General features: G+C 43.6%; 1 protein-coding gene across 1 annotated transcript in view; it reads right to left on the minus strand.

Annotated features, from left to right (window-relative positions):
* LOC139367393 (synaptophysin-like) overlaps positions 1 to 15,057 on the minus strand; it is a 46,476-nt gene that overhangs the window by 5,881 nt on the left and 25,538 nt on the right. Inside the window, exons 5-6 of the mRNA XM_071105588.1 lie at positions 675 to 799; positions 267 to 465 (exon numbers count right to left, since the gene is read on the minus strand). Of these exons, the coding sequence (XP_070961689.1) occupies positions 267 to 465; positions 675 to 799 (324 nt within the window). The remainder of the gene's footprint in view (positions 1 to 266; positions 466 to 674; positions 800 to 15,057) is intronic.

Below are 15,057 nucleotides of genomic sequence, written 5' to 3' on the forward strand. Positions count from 1 at the left end.
GACAGAGCCTGGGCGAGCGCTGCAGTGCAGTGCCTTAGACCACTGCGCCACCCGGGAGGCCAAATAAGCTTTTTTTGGTGCTTATTTCAAACATGGGACCAACACTGTTGCGTTTATATATTTTTTCAGTATATATATTTAAAAACAAATTCATACCACCACCCAAAGGGCACCTGGTGAATGGGAGTGCAAGGGGCAGCAGCTCTTATCTGTCTTGTCTTATCATGCCTGTACACACTATTCCCTTGGGACCCTCCCCCACTCACGATGAGTGGTCCCTTGTTGTTCTCCCGGTACTTCTCCAGGGCGAAGACGTAGACGCTGAGCGCAGCCATGGAGTAGAGGAAGGCAAACACACCGATGGTGACGAAGAACTCTGCCGAGGAAGAGTAGTCACCAACCAGGAAGAGACGCTCGGGTGGACCCCCTTTACAGGTCGGGGCGTCAAAGTATACTTGGTGAAGCCTGAAGAAAGAGAGGAGCAGGAGGATAGTCACGTACCTTGTGATATGGAATAGTGTTTTGGAGGAAGTTCCATCCTTAACCATACTCGCATGATGAACAACCTTTGCCTTGGAGCTAAAGACTTATGTTAGCTCCTTGAGTCTATAAGTCAGCAGGCCATAACAGTCCTGTTCCTGATCAACAGAGAGAACAGAGAAACCTTGACTAACCTGAAAGGATACTCAAATTCCACCCATATACTCAGGTCGCTCTCGGTCCTGTTTTTACACTCCACACTCATCTTGAACATCCCGGAGTAACTCCCACATGTTGAGAATGCAAAGATGGCAAAGATCTGCAGGAAAGGAGAGAATAGAAGAGATAAGAGGATAGGAGAGGAGGAGTGAAGAAAATAGAGAAGGAGAGGAGAGGCGAGGCGAGGCGAGGCGAGGAGAGGAGAGGAGAGGAGAGGAGAGGAGAGGAGAGGAGAGGAGAGGAGAGAATAGAGGAGAGGAGAGGAGAGGAGAGGAGAGAAGGAAAGAGAGAAGAAGATGAGGAGAGGGGAAGAGAAGAAAAACACAGGGCCAGGAGAATAAAGAATAACAGTGTGATTTCAACACTCACAGACACTGAGGGACTGATATGTGCAGTGTGAAAGCCAAGTTAACACTCTCCAAGTTCAACACTCTTCAATTCATTTGAAAGTTATGGTTGACTAATTGACAATAAAACTCACAAACAAGGGATCAACAACACCACACAACACAAAAAAACATACCTTCACAAGTACAACTGTCTCTTTCACTTTTGACTCTAACATAAACTCAGCAAAAAAAGAAACGTCAACTGCGTTTATTTTCAGCAAACTTTAATTAACATCTGTACATGTTTGTATGAACATAACAAGATTCAACAACTGGGACATAAACTGAACAAGTTCTACAGACATGTGACTAACAGAAATGTAATAATGTGTCCCTGAACAAAAGGGGGGTCAAAATCCAAAGTAACAGTCAGTATCTGGTGTGGCCACCAGCTGCATTAAGTACTGCAGTGCATCTCATCATGGACTGCACCAGATTTGCCAGTTCTTGCTGTGAGATGTTACCCCACTCTTCCACCAAGGCACCTGCAAGTTCCCGGACATTTCTGTGGGGAATGGCCCTAGCCCTCACCCTCCGATTCAACAGGTCCCAGACGTGCTCAATGGGATTGAGATCCGGGCTCTTCTCTGTCCATGGCAGAACACTGACATTCCTGTCTTGCAGGAAATCGCGCAAAGAACAAGCAGTATGGCTGGTGGCATTGTCATGCTGGAGGGTCATGTCAGGATGAGCCTGCAGGATACCACATGAGGGAGAAGGATGTCTTCCCTGTAACGCACAGCATTGAGATTGCCTGCAATGACAACAAGCTCAGTCCGATGGTGCTGTGACACACCGCCCCAGACCATGACGGACCCTCCACCTCCAAATCGATCCCGCTCCAGAGTATAGGCCTCGGTGTAACGTGCAATCCAAGATGGCGTAGCAGTGCAGACGTATTTTGTCGTTGTTCTGTGTAAATATTGTTTTTTTGTTTTTGTATATATTTCAATATTTTTCAATATCTTTTCCATTTTTAAATTCAATCTTCCGGCAACCCGCCTCACCCAATGTGATACGGATGTGCTATTTTTAGACCTTATAGCTAGAACCTCCATCAGAAGCTAGCCACCAGATGCTAACCAACTAATTAGCTACTAGCTATTTAGTCATTGTTAGCCACTGTTAGCGGCCTTTACCTTTAGCTCAGACGCCAGCCGCTTTTAGCCTGGATAATACCCGCCAGTCTGCACAGAGCGATATCAACGGGACTGCTTTTCTCCACAACATCACCAGATTCCTGCCGTAAGCGCTGGACCATTACTCCAGATCATCGCAGCTAGCTAGCTTCCCCGAAGCTAGCCTTCAGCCAGGCCCATTCTCCCAGCCTGCTCAGTGGACACTATGATCACTCGGCTACACAGCTGATGCCTCCCAGACTCTTCACTAACACGACTAGAAGCCACTACATCACCGGATTCCTGCCGTAAGCTCTGGGCCTTTGCATCGGATCATCGCAGCTAGCTAGCTGCTACCGATTGGCTATAGTGGCTAACACCCTTTTCCGAAGCTAGCACCAGTTAGCCTCGAGCCAGGCGCATCTCCCGGCTAGCAAACAAAATGACTCCAGCTACAATACCTCTTTTGCCAATTGGCCTGGACCCTTTGTCGACACGGAGCCCTGTCGATCCGTCACGACTAGTCTGACAACGTAACTCCGTCTGATGTGTCCTCAACCGGCCTTTGTCGGACGTCGGTGAAGTAGCTTCTGCTAGCCCCGGCCTGCTAACTTTATGAACACTGTGTCTCCCACTTGCCTAGCGTAGTAACGACTACCCAGCGGCTTCCCTGTTTCATCTATTGCTGTTCACTGGACCCTATGATCACTTGGCTACATAGCTGATGCCTGCTGGACTGTTCATTAATCACAGTACTCCATTTTTGTTTATTTTGTTTATCTGTCGGCCGCAGCCTCGAACTCAGGCCCTGTGTGTAGTTAGCCGAACCTCTCTGCCCATTCATCCCCATTGTACCTGTGTGTTGTCTTAGCTGATTAGCTATTGTTGTCTTTCCCGTTGTTGTCTTAGCTAGCTCTCCCAATCAACACCTGTGATTGCTTTATGCCTCGCTTTATGTCTCTCTCTAATGTCAATATGCCTTGAATACTGTTGTTTAGGGTAGGTATCATTGTTTTATTTTACTGCGGAGCCCCTAGTCCCACTCAACATGGCTCAGAGAGCTCTTTTGTCCCACCTCCCACACATGCGGTGACCTCACCCAGCATAACTACTGCCTCCAGAGATGCAACCTCTCTTATCGCCACTCAATGCCTAGGTTTACCTCCACTGTACCTGCACCCCACCATACCCCTGTCTGTACATTATGCTCTGAATCGATTCTATCATGTCCAGAAATCTGCTCCTTTTATTCTCTGCCCCAACGCACTAGACGACCAGTTTCGATAGCCTTTAGCTGTACCCTCATCCTACTCCTCCTCTGTTCCTCGGGTGATGTAGAGGTTAACCCAGGCCCTGTGTGTCCCCAGGCGCTCTCATTTGTTGACTTCTGTAACCGTAAAAGCCTTGGGTTCATGCATGTTAACATCAGAAGCCTCCTCCCTAAGTTTGTTTTACTCACTGCTTTAGCACACTCTGCCAACCCTGATGTCCTTGCCGTGTCTGAATCCTGGCTTAGGAAGGCCACCAAATATTCTGAGATTTCCATCCCCAACTACAACATTTTCGGTCAAGATATAACTGCTAAAGGGGGAGGAGTTGCAATCTACTGCAGAGATGGCCTGCAAAGTTCTGTCATACTTTCCAGGTCTATGCCCAAACAGTTTGAGCTTCTATTTAAAAAAATGAATATCTCCAGAAATAAGTCTCTCACTGTTGCCGCCTGTTATAGGCCCCCCTCAGTTCCCAGCTGTGCCCTGGACACCATGTGATAATTGATTGCCCCCCCCATCTATCTTCAGAGTTCGTTCTGTTAGGTGACCTAAACTGGGATAACCGGCCATCCTACAATCTAAGCTAGATGCCCTCAATCTCACACAAACCCACCAGGTACAACCCTAAGTCCGTAAACAAGGAACCTACCGGGTAAAACCCTAAATCCGTAAACATGGGCACCCTCATAGATATTATCCTGACCGACTTGCCCTCTAAATACACCTCTGCTGTCTTCAACCAGGAATTCAGCAATCACTGACTCATTGCCTGCATCCATTATGGGTCCGCGGTCAAATGACCAGCCCTCATCACTGTCAAACACTCCCTAAAACACTTCTGTGAGAGGGCCTTTCTAATCAACCCGGCCCGGGTATCCTGGAAGGATATTGACCTCATCCCGTCAGTAGAGGATGCCTGGTTGTTCTTTAAAAGCGATTTCCTCACCATCTTAAATAAGCATGCCCCATAAAAAACAATTTTGAACTAAGAACAGATATAGCCCGTGGTTCACTCCAGATGTGACTGCCCTCGACCAGCACAAAAACATCCTGTGGCAGACTGCAATAGCATCAAATAGTCCCCGCGATATGCAACTTTTTAGGGAAGTCAGGAACCAATATACACAGTCAGAAAACCTAAGGCTAGCTTTTTCAAACATAAATTTGCATCCTGCAGCACTAATTCCATAAAGTTCTGGGACACTGTAAAGTCCATGGAGAATAAGAGCACCTCCTTCTGGGACACTGTAAAGTCCATGGAGAATAAGAGCACCTCCTTCTGGGACACTGTAAAGTCCATGGAGAATAAGAGCACCTCCTTCTGGGACACTGTAAAGTCCATGGAGAATAAGAGCACCTCCTTCTGGGACACTGTAAAGTCCATGGAGAATAAGAGCACCTCCTTCTGGGACACTGTAAAGTCCATGGAGAATAAGAGCACCTCCTTCTGGGACACTGTAAAGTCCATGGAGAATAAGAGCACCTCCTTCTGGGACACTGTAAAGTCCATGGAGAATAAGAGCACCTCCTTCTGGGACACTAAAGTCCATGGAGAATAAGAGCACCTCCTTCTGGGACACTGTAAAGTCCATGGAGAATAAGAGCACCTCCTTCTGGGACACTGTAAAGTCCATGGAGAATAAGAGCACCTCCTTCTGGGACACTGTAAAGTCCATGGAGAATAAGAGCACCTCCTTCTGGGACACTGTAAAGTCCATGGAGAATAAGAGCACCTCCTTCTGGGACACTGTAAAGTCCATGGAGAATAAGAACACCTCCTTCTGGGACACTGTAAAGTCCATGGAGAATAAGAGCACCTCCTTCTGTGACACTGTAAACTCCTTCTGGGACACTGTAAAGTCCATGGAGAATAAGAGCACCTCCTTCTGTGACACTGTAAAGTCCATGGAGAATAAGAGCATGAAAATCTTTATACTCTCTTTGGATAATTCATTCCAATCATTTAAAAGTTAACAGCAGGTATTTTGCATGTAAGTTTAAGTATTTTGATATGTTCCTTCTGGGACACTGTAAAGTCCATGGAAAATAAGGGCACCTCCTTCTGGGACACTGTAAAGTCCATGGAGAATAAGAGCACCTCCTTCTGGGACACTGTAAAGTCCATGGAAAATAAGAGCACCTCCTCCCAGCTGCCCACTGCTCTGAGGCTAGGAAACAATGTCACCACTGATAAATCCACGATAATCGAAAGTTTCAAGAAGCATTTCTCTACGGCTGGCCATGCTTTCCTCCTGGCTACCCCAAACCCGGCCAACAGCTCCGCACCCCCTGCAGCTACTTGCCCAAGCCTCCCCAGCTTCTCCTTCACCCAAATCCAGATAGCAGATGTTCTGAAAGAGCTGCAAAACCTGGACCCGTACAAATCAGCTGGGCTAGACAATCTGGACCCTCTCTTTCTAAAATTATCCGCTGCCAATTTTGCACCCCTATTATTAGTCTGTTCAACCTCTCTTTCGTATTGTCCGATATTCATAAAGATGGGAAAGCTGCCGCGGTCGTCCCCCTCTTCAAAGGGGGGACACTTTAGACCCAAATTGTTACCGACCTATATCTATCCTAGCTCGTCTTTCTAAAGTCTTCAAAAGCCAAGTTAAAAAACAGATCACTGACCATTTCGAATCCCACCGTACCTTCTCCGCTGTGCAATCTGGTTTCCGAGCTGGTCACGGGTGCACCTCAGCCACGCTCAAGGTCCTAAACGGTATCATAACCACCATCGATAAAAGACAATACTGTGCAGCCGTCTTCATCGACCTGGTCAAGGCTTTTGACTCTGTCAATCACCTTATTCTTATCGGCAGACTCAACAGCCTTGGTTTCTCAAATGACTGCCTCGCCTGGATCCCCAACTACTTCTCAGATAGAGTTCAGTGTGTCAAATCGGAGGGCCTGTTGTCCGGACCAACAATTATTGGGCCGACTCTCTTCTCTGTATACATCAATGATGTCGCTCTTCCTGCGGGTGATTCCTTGATCCACCTCTACGCAGACGACACCATTCTGTACACATCTGGCCGTTCTTTGGACACTGTGTTAACTAACCTCCAAACGAGCTTCAATGCCATACAACACTCCTTCCGTGGCCTCCAACTGCTCTTAAATATGAGTAAAACTAAATGAATGCTCTTCAACCGATCGGTGCCCGCATCCACCCGCCCGACTAGCATCACTACTCTGGAAGGTTCTGACTTAGAATATGTGGACAACTACAAATACCTAGGTGTCTGGTTAGACTGTAAACTCTCCTTCCAGACTCATATTAGGCATCTCCAATCCAAAATTAAATCTAGAATCGGCTTCCTATTTCGCAACAAAGCATCCTTCACGCTGCCAAACATACCCTCGTAAAACTGACCAATCCTCGACTTCGGCGATGTCATTTACAAAATAGCCTCCAACACTCTACTCAGCAAACTGGATGTAGTCTATCACAGTGCCATCCATTTTGTCACCAAAGCCCCATATACCACCCACCACTGTGACCTGTATGCTCTCATCGGCTGGCCCTCACTACATATTCGTCGCCAGACCCACTGGCTCCAGGTCATCTATAAGTCTATGCTAGGTAAAGCTCCGCCTTATCTCAGCTCACTGTTCACCATAACAACACCCTCCCGTAGCACGCGCTCCAGCAGGTATATCTCACTGGTCATCCCCAAAGCCAACACCTACTTTGGCTGCCTTTACTTCCAGTTCTCTGCGGCCAATGGCTGGAACGAATTGCAAAAAACGCTGAAGTTGGAGACATATCTCCCTCACTAACTTTAAGCATCAGCTGTCTGAGCAGCTTACCGATCGCTGTACCTGTACATAGCCCATCTGTAAATAGCCCACCCAATCTACCTACCTCATATTGTTTTTATTAACTTTTCTGCTCTTTTGCACACCAGTATTTCTACTTGCACATCATCATCTGCTCATCTATCACTCCAGTGTTAATTTGCTAAATTGTAATTACTTCGCTCCCATGGCCTATTTATTGCCTTACCTCCTTACTCCATTTGCACACACTGTATATAGATTTTTCTATTGTGTTATTGACTGTACTTTATCCCACGTGTAACTCTGTGTTGTTGTTTTTTGTCGCACTGCTTTGCTTTATCTTGGCCAGGTCGCAGTTGTAAATGAGAACTTGTTCTCAACTGGCCTACCTGGTTAAATAAAGGTGAAATAAATGTTGTTGTTTTTTAATCCTTTGACGATAAACGCGAATCTAACTATCACCCCTGTTGAGACAAAACCGTGACTGATCAGTGAAGAGCATTTTTTGCCAGTCCTGTCTGGTCCAGCGACGGTGGGTTTGTGCCCATAGGCGAAGTTGTTGCTGGTGATTTCTGGTGAGGACCTGCCTTACAACAGGCCTACAAGCCCTCAGTCCAGTCTCTCTCAGCATATTGCGGACAGTCTGAGCACTGATGGAGGGATTGTGCGTTCCTGGTGTAACTCGGGCAGTTGTTGTTGCCATACTGTACCTGTCCCGCAGGTGTGATGTTTGGATGTACCGATCCTGTGCAGGTGTTGTTACACGTGGTCTGCCACTGCGAGGACGATCAGCTGTCCGTCCTGTCTCCCTGTAGCGCTGTCTTAGGCGTCTCACAGTACGGTCATTGAAATGTATTGCCCTGGCTACATCTGCAGTAATCAACCGTGTAGTAAAGTAATCAACCCTGTAGTAAAGTAATCAACCCTGTAGTAAAGTAATCAACCTTGTAGTAAAGTAATCAACCTTGTAGTAAAGTAATCAACCCTGTAGTAAAGTAATCAACCCTGTAGTAAAGTAATCAACCTTGTAGTAAAGTAATCAACCTGGTAGTAAAGTAATCAACCTTGTAGTAAAGTAATCAACCTGGTAGTAAAGTAATCAACCCTGTAGTAAAGTAATCAACCTGGTAGTAAAGTAATCAACCCTGTAGTAAAGTAATCAACCCTGTAGTAAAGTAATCAACTGTGTAGTAAAGTAATCAACCATGTAGTAAAGTAATCAACCCTGTAGTAAAGTAATCAACCCTGTAGTAAAGTAATCAACCCTGTAGTAAAGTAATCAACCTGGTAGTAAAGTAATCAACCTTGTAGTAAAGTAATCAACCCTGTAGTAAAGTAATCAACCTTGTACTGTAATAGGAGGAAGAAATGCATTCATGAAAACAAACCCACTGGGCACCTCAAACCCACTGGGCACACAATGGTTGAATCAATTATGTTTCCACCTCATTTCAATGCCATCTGTCTGTCTACTGGTGTGTGTGTGTGTGTGTGTGTGTGTGTGTGTGTGTGTGTGTGTGTGTGTGTGTGTGTGTGTGTGTGTGTGTGCGTGCGTGCGTGCGTGTGTGTGTGTGTGTCTGTGTGTATATGCTTGTGTGGGAGGGGCAACAGCCTGGGGGCCACTCACGACCCCAAGCGACAACAAACACAATAATCTCACCGGCCATCCTATTGAAGTAGCCTTCCAGATTAGGAAGCACTGCTGCTACCCGTCTAGGTCTAATCCCACTGTTTTCTGCTTTCAGAATCTATGTTACATAGAATACACACAAAACGGTGAAACGCATGGTCAGTTTGGATACCAAACTGTAGTTATTCATTATCTTGGTGTTGATGTGTGTCACCAGAGTTATCTAGCTGGTACTGTTGTAATATTCCCTGGACAGACTGTGATGACCTGGGCAGGGTGTCATGACTCACCGCGGCCACCACATGTCGTCATGACTCTCTCAGGTTATGTTGTTGTTGTTACGGTTAATTACATATTCAAAAAGCACATCAACAGATAAGACGGAAGTGAATCTGAAGTGTTGTAGGACGAGAGGTCCCACCGGTACGGCGGTGGCTGCCTTTCAATTGTTTGTTTTTTTGCATTAAACTTTCAGTTTGTCAGTTGTGACTCACGTAGAAGTCAATCTCTCATGAGGATAGTTTGTCTCCTGTTTTGTGTGAGGGCCATAGTACAGCGTACAGGGTTCTAGCAGCCCTGGTTGGCGAATCACTGCAGTAGGCGAATACCACTGAAATAGTGCTGTCTGCTACTCTAGAATACCACTGAAATAGTGCTGTCTGCTACTCTAGAATACCACTGAAATAGTGCTGTTTGCTACTTTAGAATACCACTGAAATAGTGCTGTTTGCTACTCTAGAATACCACTGAAATAGTGCTGTTTGCTACTTTAGAATACCACTGAAATAGTGCTGTTTGCTACTCTAGAATACCACTGAAATAGTGCTGTCTGCTACTCTAGAATACCACTGAAATAGTGCTGTTTGCTACTCTAGAATACCACTGAAATAGTGCTGATTGCTACTCTAGAATACCACTGAAATAGTGCTGTCTGCTACTCTAGAATACCACTGAAATAGTGCTGTTTGCTACTCTAGAATACCACTGAAATAGTGCTGTTTGCTACTCTAGAATACCACTGAAATAGTGCTGTGTGCTACTCTAGAATACCACTGAAATAGTGCTGTCTGCTACTCTAGAATACCCCTGAAATAGTGCTGTCTGCTACTCTAGAATACCACTGAAATAGTGCTGTTTGCTACTTTAGAATACCACTGAAATAGTGCTGTTTGCCACTCTAGAATACCACTGAAATAGTTATGTTTGCTACTCTATAATACCACTGAAATAGTGCTGTTTGCTACTCTAGAATACCACTGAAATAGTGCTGATTGCTACTCTAGAATACCACTGAAATAGTGCTGTCTGCTACTCTAGAATACCACTGAAATAGTGCTGTTTGCTACTCTAGAATACCACTGAAATAGTGCTGTTTTCTACTCTAGAATACCACTGAAATAGTGCTGTTTGCTACTCTAGAATACCACTGAAATAGTGCTGTCTGCTACTCTAGAATACCACTGAAATAGTGTTGTCTGCTACTCTAGAATACCACTGAAATAGTGTTGTCTGCTACTCTAGAATACCACTGAAATAGTGCTGTCTGCTACTCTAGAATACCCCTGAAATAGTGCTGTCTGCTACTCTAGAATACCACTGAAATAGTGCTGTTTGCTACTCTAGAATACCACTGAAATAGTGCTGTTTTCTACTCTAGAATACCACTGAAATAGTGCTGTTTGCTACTCTAGAATACCACTGAAATAGTGCTGTCTGCAACTCTAGAATACCACTGAAATAGTGCTGTCTGCTACTCTAGAATACCACTGAAATAGTGCTGTTTGCTACTCTAGAATACCACTGAAATAGTGCTGTCTGCTACTCTAGAATACCACTGAAATAGTGCTGTCTGCTACTCTAGAATACCACTGAAATAGTGCTGTCTGCTACTCTAGAATACCACTGAAATAGTGCTGTTTGCTACTTTAGAATACCACTGAAACAGTGCTGTTTGCCACTCTAGAATACCACTGAAATAGTTATGTTTGCCACTCTAGAATACCACTGAAATAGTGCTGTTTGCTACTCTAGAATACCACTGAAATAGTGCTGATTGCTACTCTAGAATACCACTGAAATAGTGCTGTCTGCTACTCTAGAATACCACTGAAACAGTGCTGTTTGCCACTCTAGAATACCACTGAAATAGTTATGTTTACCACTCTAGAATACCACTGAAATAGTGCTGTTTGCTACTCTAGAATACCACTGAAATAGTGCTGTTTGCTACTCTAGAATACCACTGAAATAGTGCTGTCTGCTACTCTAGAATACCACTGAAATAGTGCTGTTTGCTACTCTAGAATACCACTGAAATAGTGCTGATTGCTACTCTAGAATACCACTGAAATAGTGCTGTCTGCTACTCTAGAATACCACTGAAATAGTGCTGTTTGCTACTCTAGAATACCACTGAAATAGTGCTGTTTGCTACTCTAGAATACCACTGAAATAGTGCTGTTTGCTACTCTAGAATACCACTGAAATAGTGCTGTTTGCTACTCTAGAATACCACTGAAATAGTGCTGTCTGCTACTCTAGAATACCCCTGAAATAGTGCTGTCTGCTACTCTAGAATACCACTGAAATAGTGCTGTTTGCTACTTTAGAATACCACTGAAATAGTGCTGTTTGCCACTCTAGAATACCACTGAAATAGTTATGTTTGCTACTCTATAATACCACTGAAATAGTGCTGTTTGCTACTCTAGAATACCACTGAAATAGTGCTGATTGCTACTCTAGAATACCACTGAAATAGTGCTGTCTGCTACTCTAGAATACCACTGAAATAGTGCTGTTTGCTACTCTAGAATACCACTGAAATAGTGCTGTTTTCTACTCTAGAATACCACTGAAATAGTGCTGTTTGCAACTCTAGAATACCACTGAAATAGTGCTGTCTGCTACTCTAGAATACCACTGAAATAGTGTTGTCTGCTACTCTAGAATACCACTGAAATAGTGTTGTCTGCTACTCTAGAATACCACTGAAATAGTGCTGTCTGCTACTCTAGAATACCCCTGAAATAGTGCTGTCTGCTACTCTAGAATACCACTGAAATAGTGCTGTTTGCTACTCTAGAATACCACTGAAATAGTGCTGTTTTCTACTCTAGAATACCACTGAAATAGTGCTGTTTGCTACTCTAGAATACCACTGAAATAGTGCTGTCTGCTACTCTAGAATACCACTGAAATAGTGCTGTCTGCTACTCTAGAATACCACTGAAATAGTGCTGTTTGCTACTCTAGAATACCACTGAAATAGTGCTGTCTGCTACTCTAGAATACCACTGAAATAGTGCTGTCTGCTACTCTAGAATACCACTGAAATAGTGCTGTCTGCTACTCTAGAATACCACTGAAATAGTGCTGTTTGCTACTTTAGAATACCACTGAAACAGTGCTGTTTGCCACTCTAGAATACCACTGAAATAGTTATGTTTGCCACTCTAGAATACCACTGAAATAGTGCTGTTTGCTACTCTAGAATACCACTGAAATAGTGCTGTCTGCTACTCTAGAATACCCCTGAAATAGTGCTGTCTGCTACTCTAGAATACCACTGAAATAGTGCTGTTTGCTACTTTAGAATACCACTGAAATAGTGCTGTTTGCCACTCTAGAATACCACTGAAATAGTTATGTTTGCTACTCTATAATACCACTGAAATAGTGCTGTTTGCTACTCTAGAATACCACTGAAATAGTGCTGATTGCTACTCTAGAATACCACTGAAATAGTGCTGTCTGCTACTCTAGAATACCACTGAAATAGTGCTGTTTGCTACTCTAGAATACCACTGAAATAGTGCTGTTTTCTACTCTAGAATACCACTGAAATAGTGCTGTTTGCTACTCTAGAATACCACTGAAATAGTGCTGTCTGCTACTCTAGAATACCACTGAAATAGTGTTGTCTGCTACTCTAGAATACCACTGAAATAGTGTTGTCTGCTACTCTAGAATACCACTGAAATAGTGCTGTCTGCTACTCTAGAATACCCCTGAAATAGTGCTGTCTGCTACTCTAGAATACCACTGAAATAGTGCTGTTTGCTACTCTAGAATACCACTGAAATAGTGCTGTTTTCTACTCTAGAATACCACTGAAATAGTGCTGTTTGCTACTCTAGAATACCACTGAAATAGTGCTGTCTGCTACTCTAGAATACCACTGAAATAGTGCTGTCTGCTACTCTAGAATACCACTGAAATAGTGCTGTTTGCTACTCTAGAATACCACTGAAATAGTGCTGTCTGCTACTCTAGAATACCACTGAAATAGTGCTGTCTGCTACTCTAGAATACCACTGAAATAGTGCTGTCTGCTACTCTAGAATACCACTGAAATAGTGTTGTTTGCTACTTTAGAATACCACTGAAACAGTGCTGTTTGCCACTCTAGAATACCACTGAAATAGTTATGTTTGCCACTCTAGAATACCACTGAAATAGTGCTGTTTGCTACTCTAGAATACCACTGAAATAGTGCTGATTGCTACTCTAGAATACCACTGAAATAGTGCTGTCTGCTACTCTAGAATACCACTGAAATAGTGCTGTTTGCTACTTTAGAATACCACTGAAACAGTGCTGTTTGCCACTCTAGAATACCACTGAAATAGTTATGTTTACCACTCTAGAATACCACTGAAATAGTGCTGTTTGCTACTCTAGAATACCACTGAAATAGTGCTGTTTGCTACTCTAGAATACCACTGAAATAGTGCTGTCTGCTACTCTAGAATACCACTGAAATAGTGCTGTTTGCTACTCTAGAATACCACTGAAATAGTGCTGATTGCTACTCTAGAATACCACTGAAATAGTGCTGTCTGCTACTCTAGAATACCACTGAAATAGTGCTGTTTGCTACTCTAGAATACCACTGAAATAGTGCTGTTTGCTACTCTAGAATACCACTGAAATAGTGCTGTTTGCTACTCTAGAATACCACTGAAATAGTGCTGTTTGCTACTCTAGAATACCACTGAAATAGTGCTGTTTTCTACTCTAGAATACCACTGAAATAGTGCTGTTTGCTACTCTAGAATACCACTGAAATAGTGCTGTCTGCTACTCTAGAATACCACTGAAATAGTGCTGTTTGCTACTTTAGAATACCACTGAAATAGTGCTGTTTGCTACTCTAGAATACCACTGAAATAGTTATGTTTGTTACTCTAGAATACCACTGAAATAGTGCTGATTGCTACTCTAGAATACCACTGAAATAGTGCTGTCTGCTACTCTAGAATACCACTGAAATAGTGCTGTTTGCTACTCTAGAATACCACTGAAATAGTGCTGTTTGCTACTCTAGAATACCACTGAAATAGTGCTGTTTGCTACTCTAGAATACCACTGAAATAGTGCTTTTTGCTACTCTAGAATACCACTGAAATAGTGCTGTTTGCTACTCTAGAATACCACTGAAATAGTGCTGTTTGCTACTCTAGAATACCACTGAAATAGTGCTGTTTGCTACTCTAGAATACCCCTGAAATAGTGCTGTCTGCTACTCTAGAATACCACTGAAATAGTGCTGTTTGCTACTTTAGAATACCACTGAAATAGTGCTGTTTGCCACTCTAGAATACCACTGAAATAGTTATGTTTGCTACTCTATAATACCACTGAAATAGTGCTGTTTGCTACTCTAGAATACCACTGAAATAGTGCTGATTGCTACTCTAGAATACCACTGAAATAGTGCTGTCTGCTACTCTAGAATACCACTGAAATAGTGCTGTTTGCTACTCTAGAATACCACTGAAATAGTGCTGTTTTCTACTCTAGAATACCACTGAAATAGTGCTGTTTGCTACTCTAGAATACCACTGAAATAGTGCTGTTTTCTACTCTAGAATACCACTGAAATAGTGCTGTTTGCTACTCTAGAATACCACTGAAATAGTGCTGTCTGCTACTCTAGAATACCACTGAAATAGTGCTGTCTGCTACTCTAGAATACCACTGAAATAGTGCTGTTTGCTACTCTAGAATACCACTGAAATAGTGCTGTCTGCTACTCTAGAATACCACTGAAATAGTGCTGTCTGCTACTCTAGAATACCACTGAAATAGTGCTGTCTGCTACTCTAGAATACCACTGAAATAGTGCTGTTTGCTACTTTAGAATACCACTGAAACAGTGCTGT

The sequence above is a fragment of the Oncorhynchus clarkii genome, chromosome 16 (assembly GCF_045791955.1).
Source record: "Oncorhynchus clarkii lewisi isolate Uvic-CL-2024 chromosome 16, UVic_Ocla_1.0, whole genome shotgun sequence".
Taxonomy (NCBI): domain Eukaryota; kingdom Metazoa; phylum Chordata; class Actinopteri; order Salmoniformes; family Salmonidae; genus Oncorhynchus; species Oncorhynchus clarkii.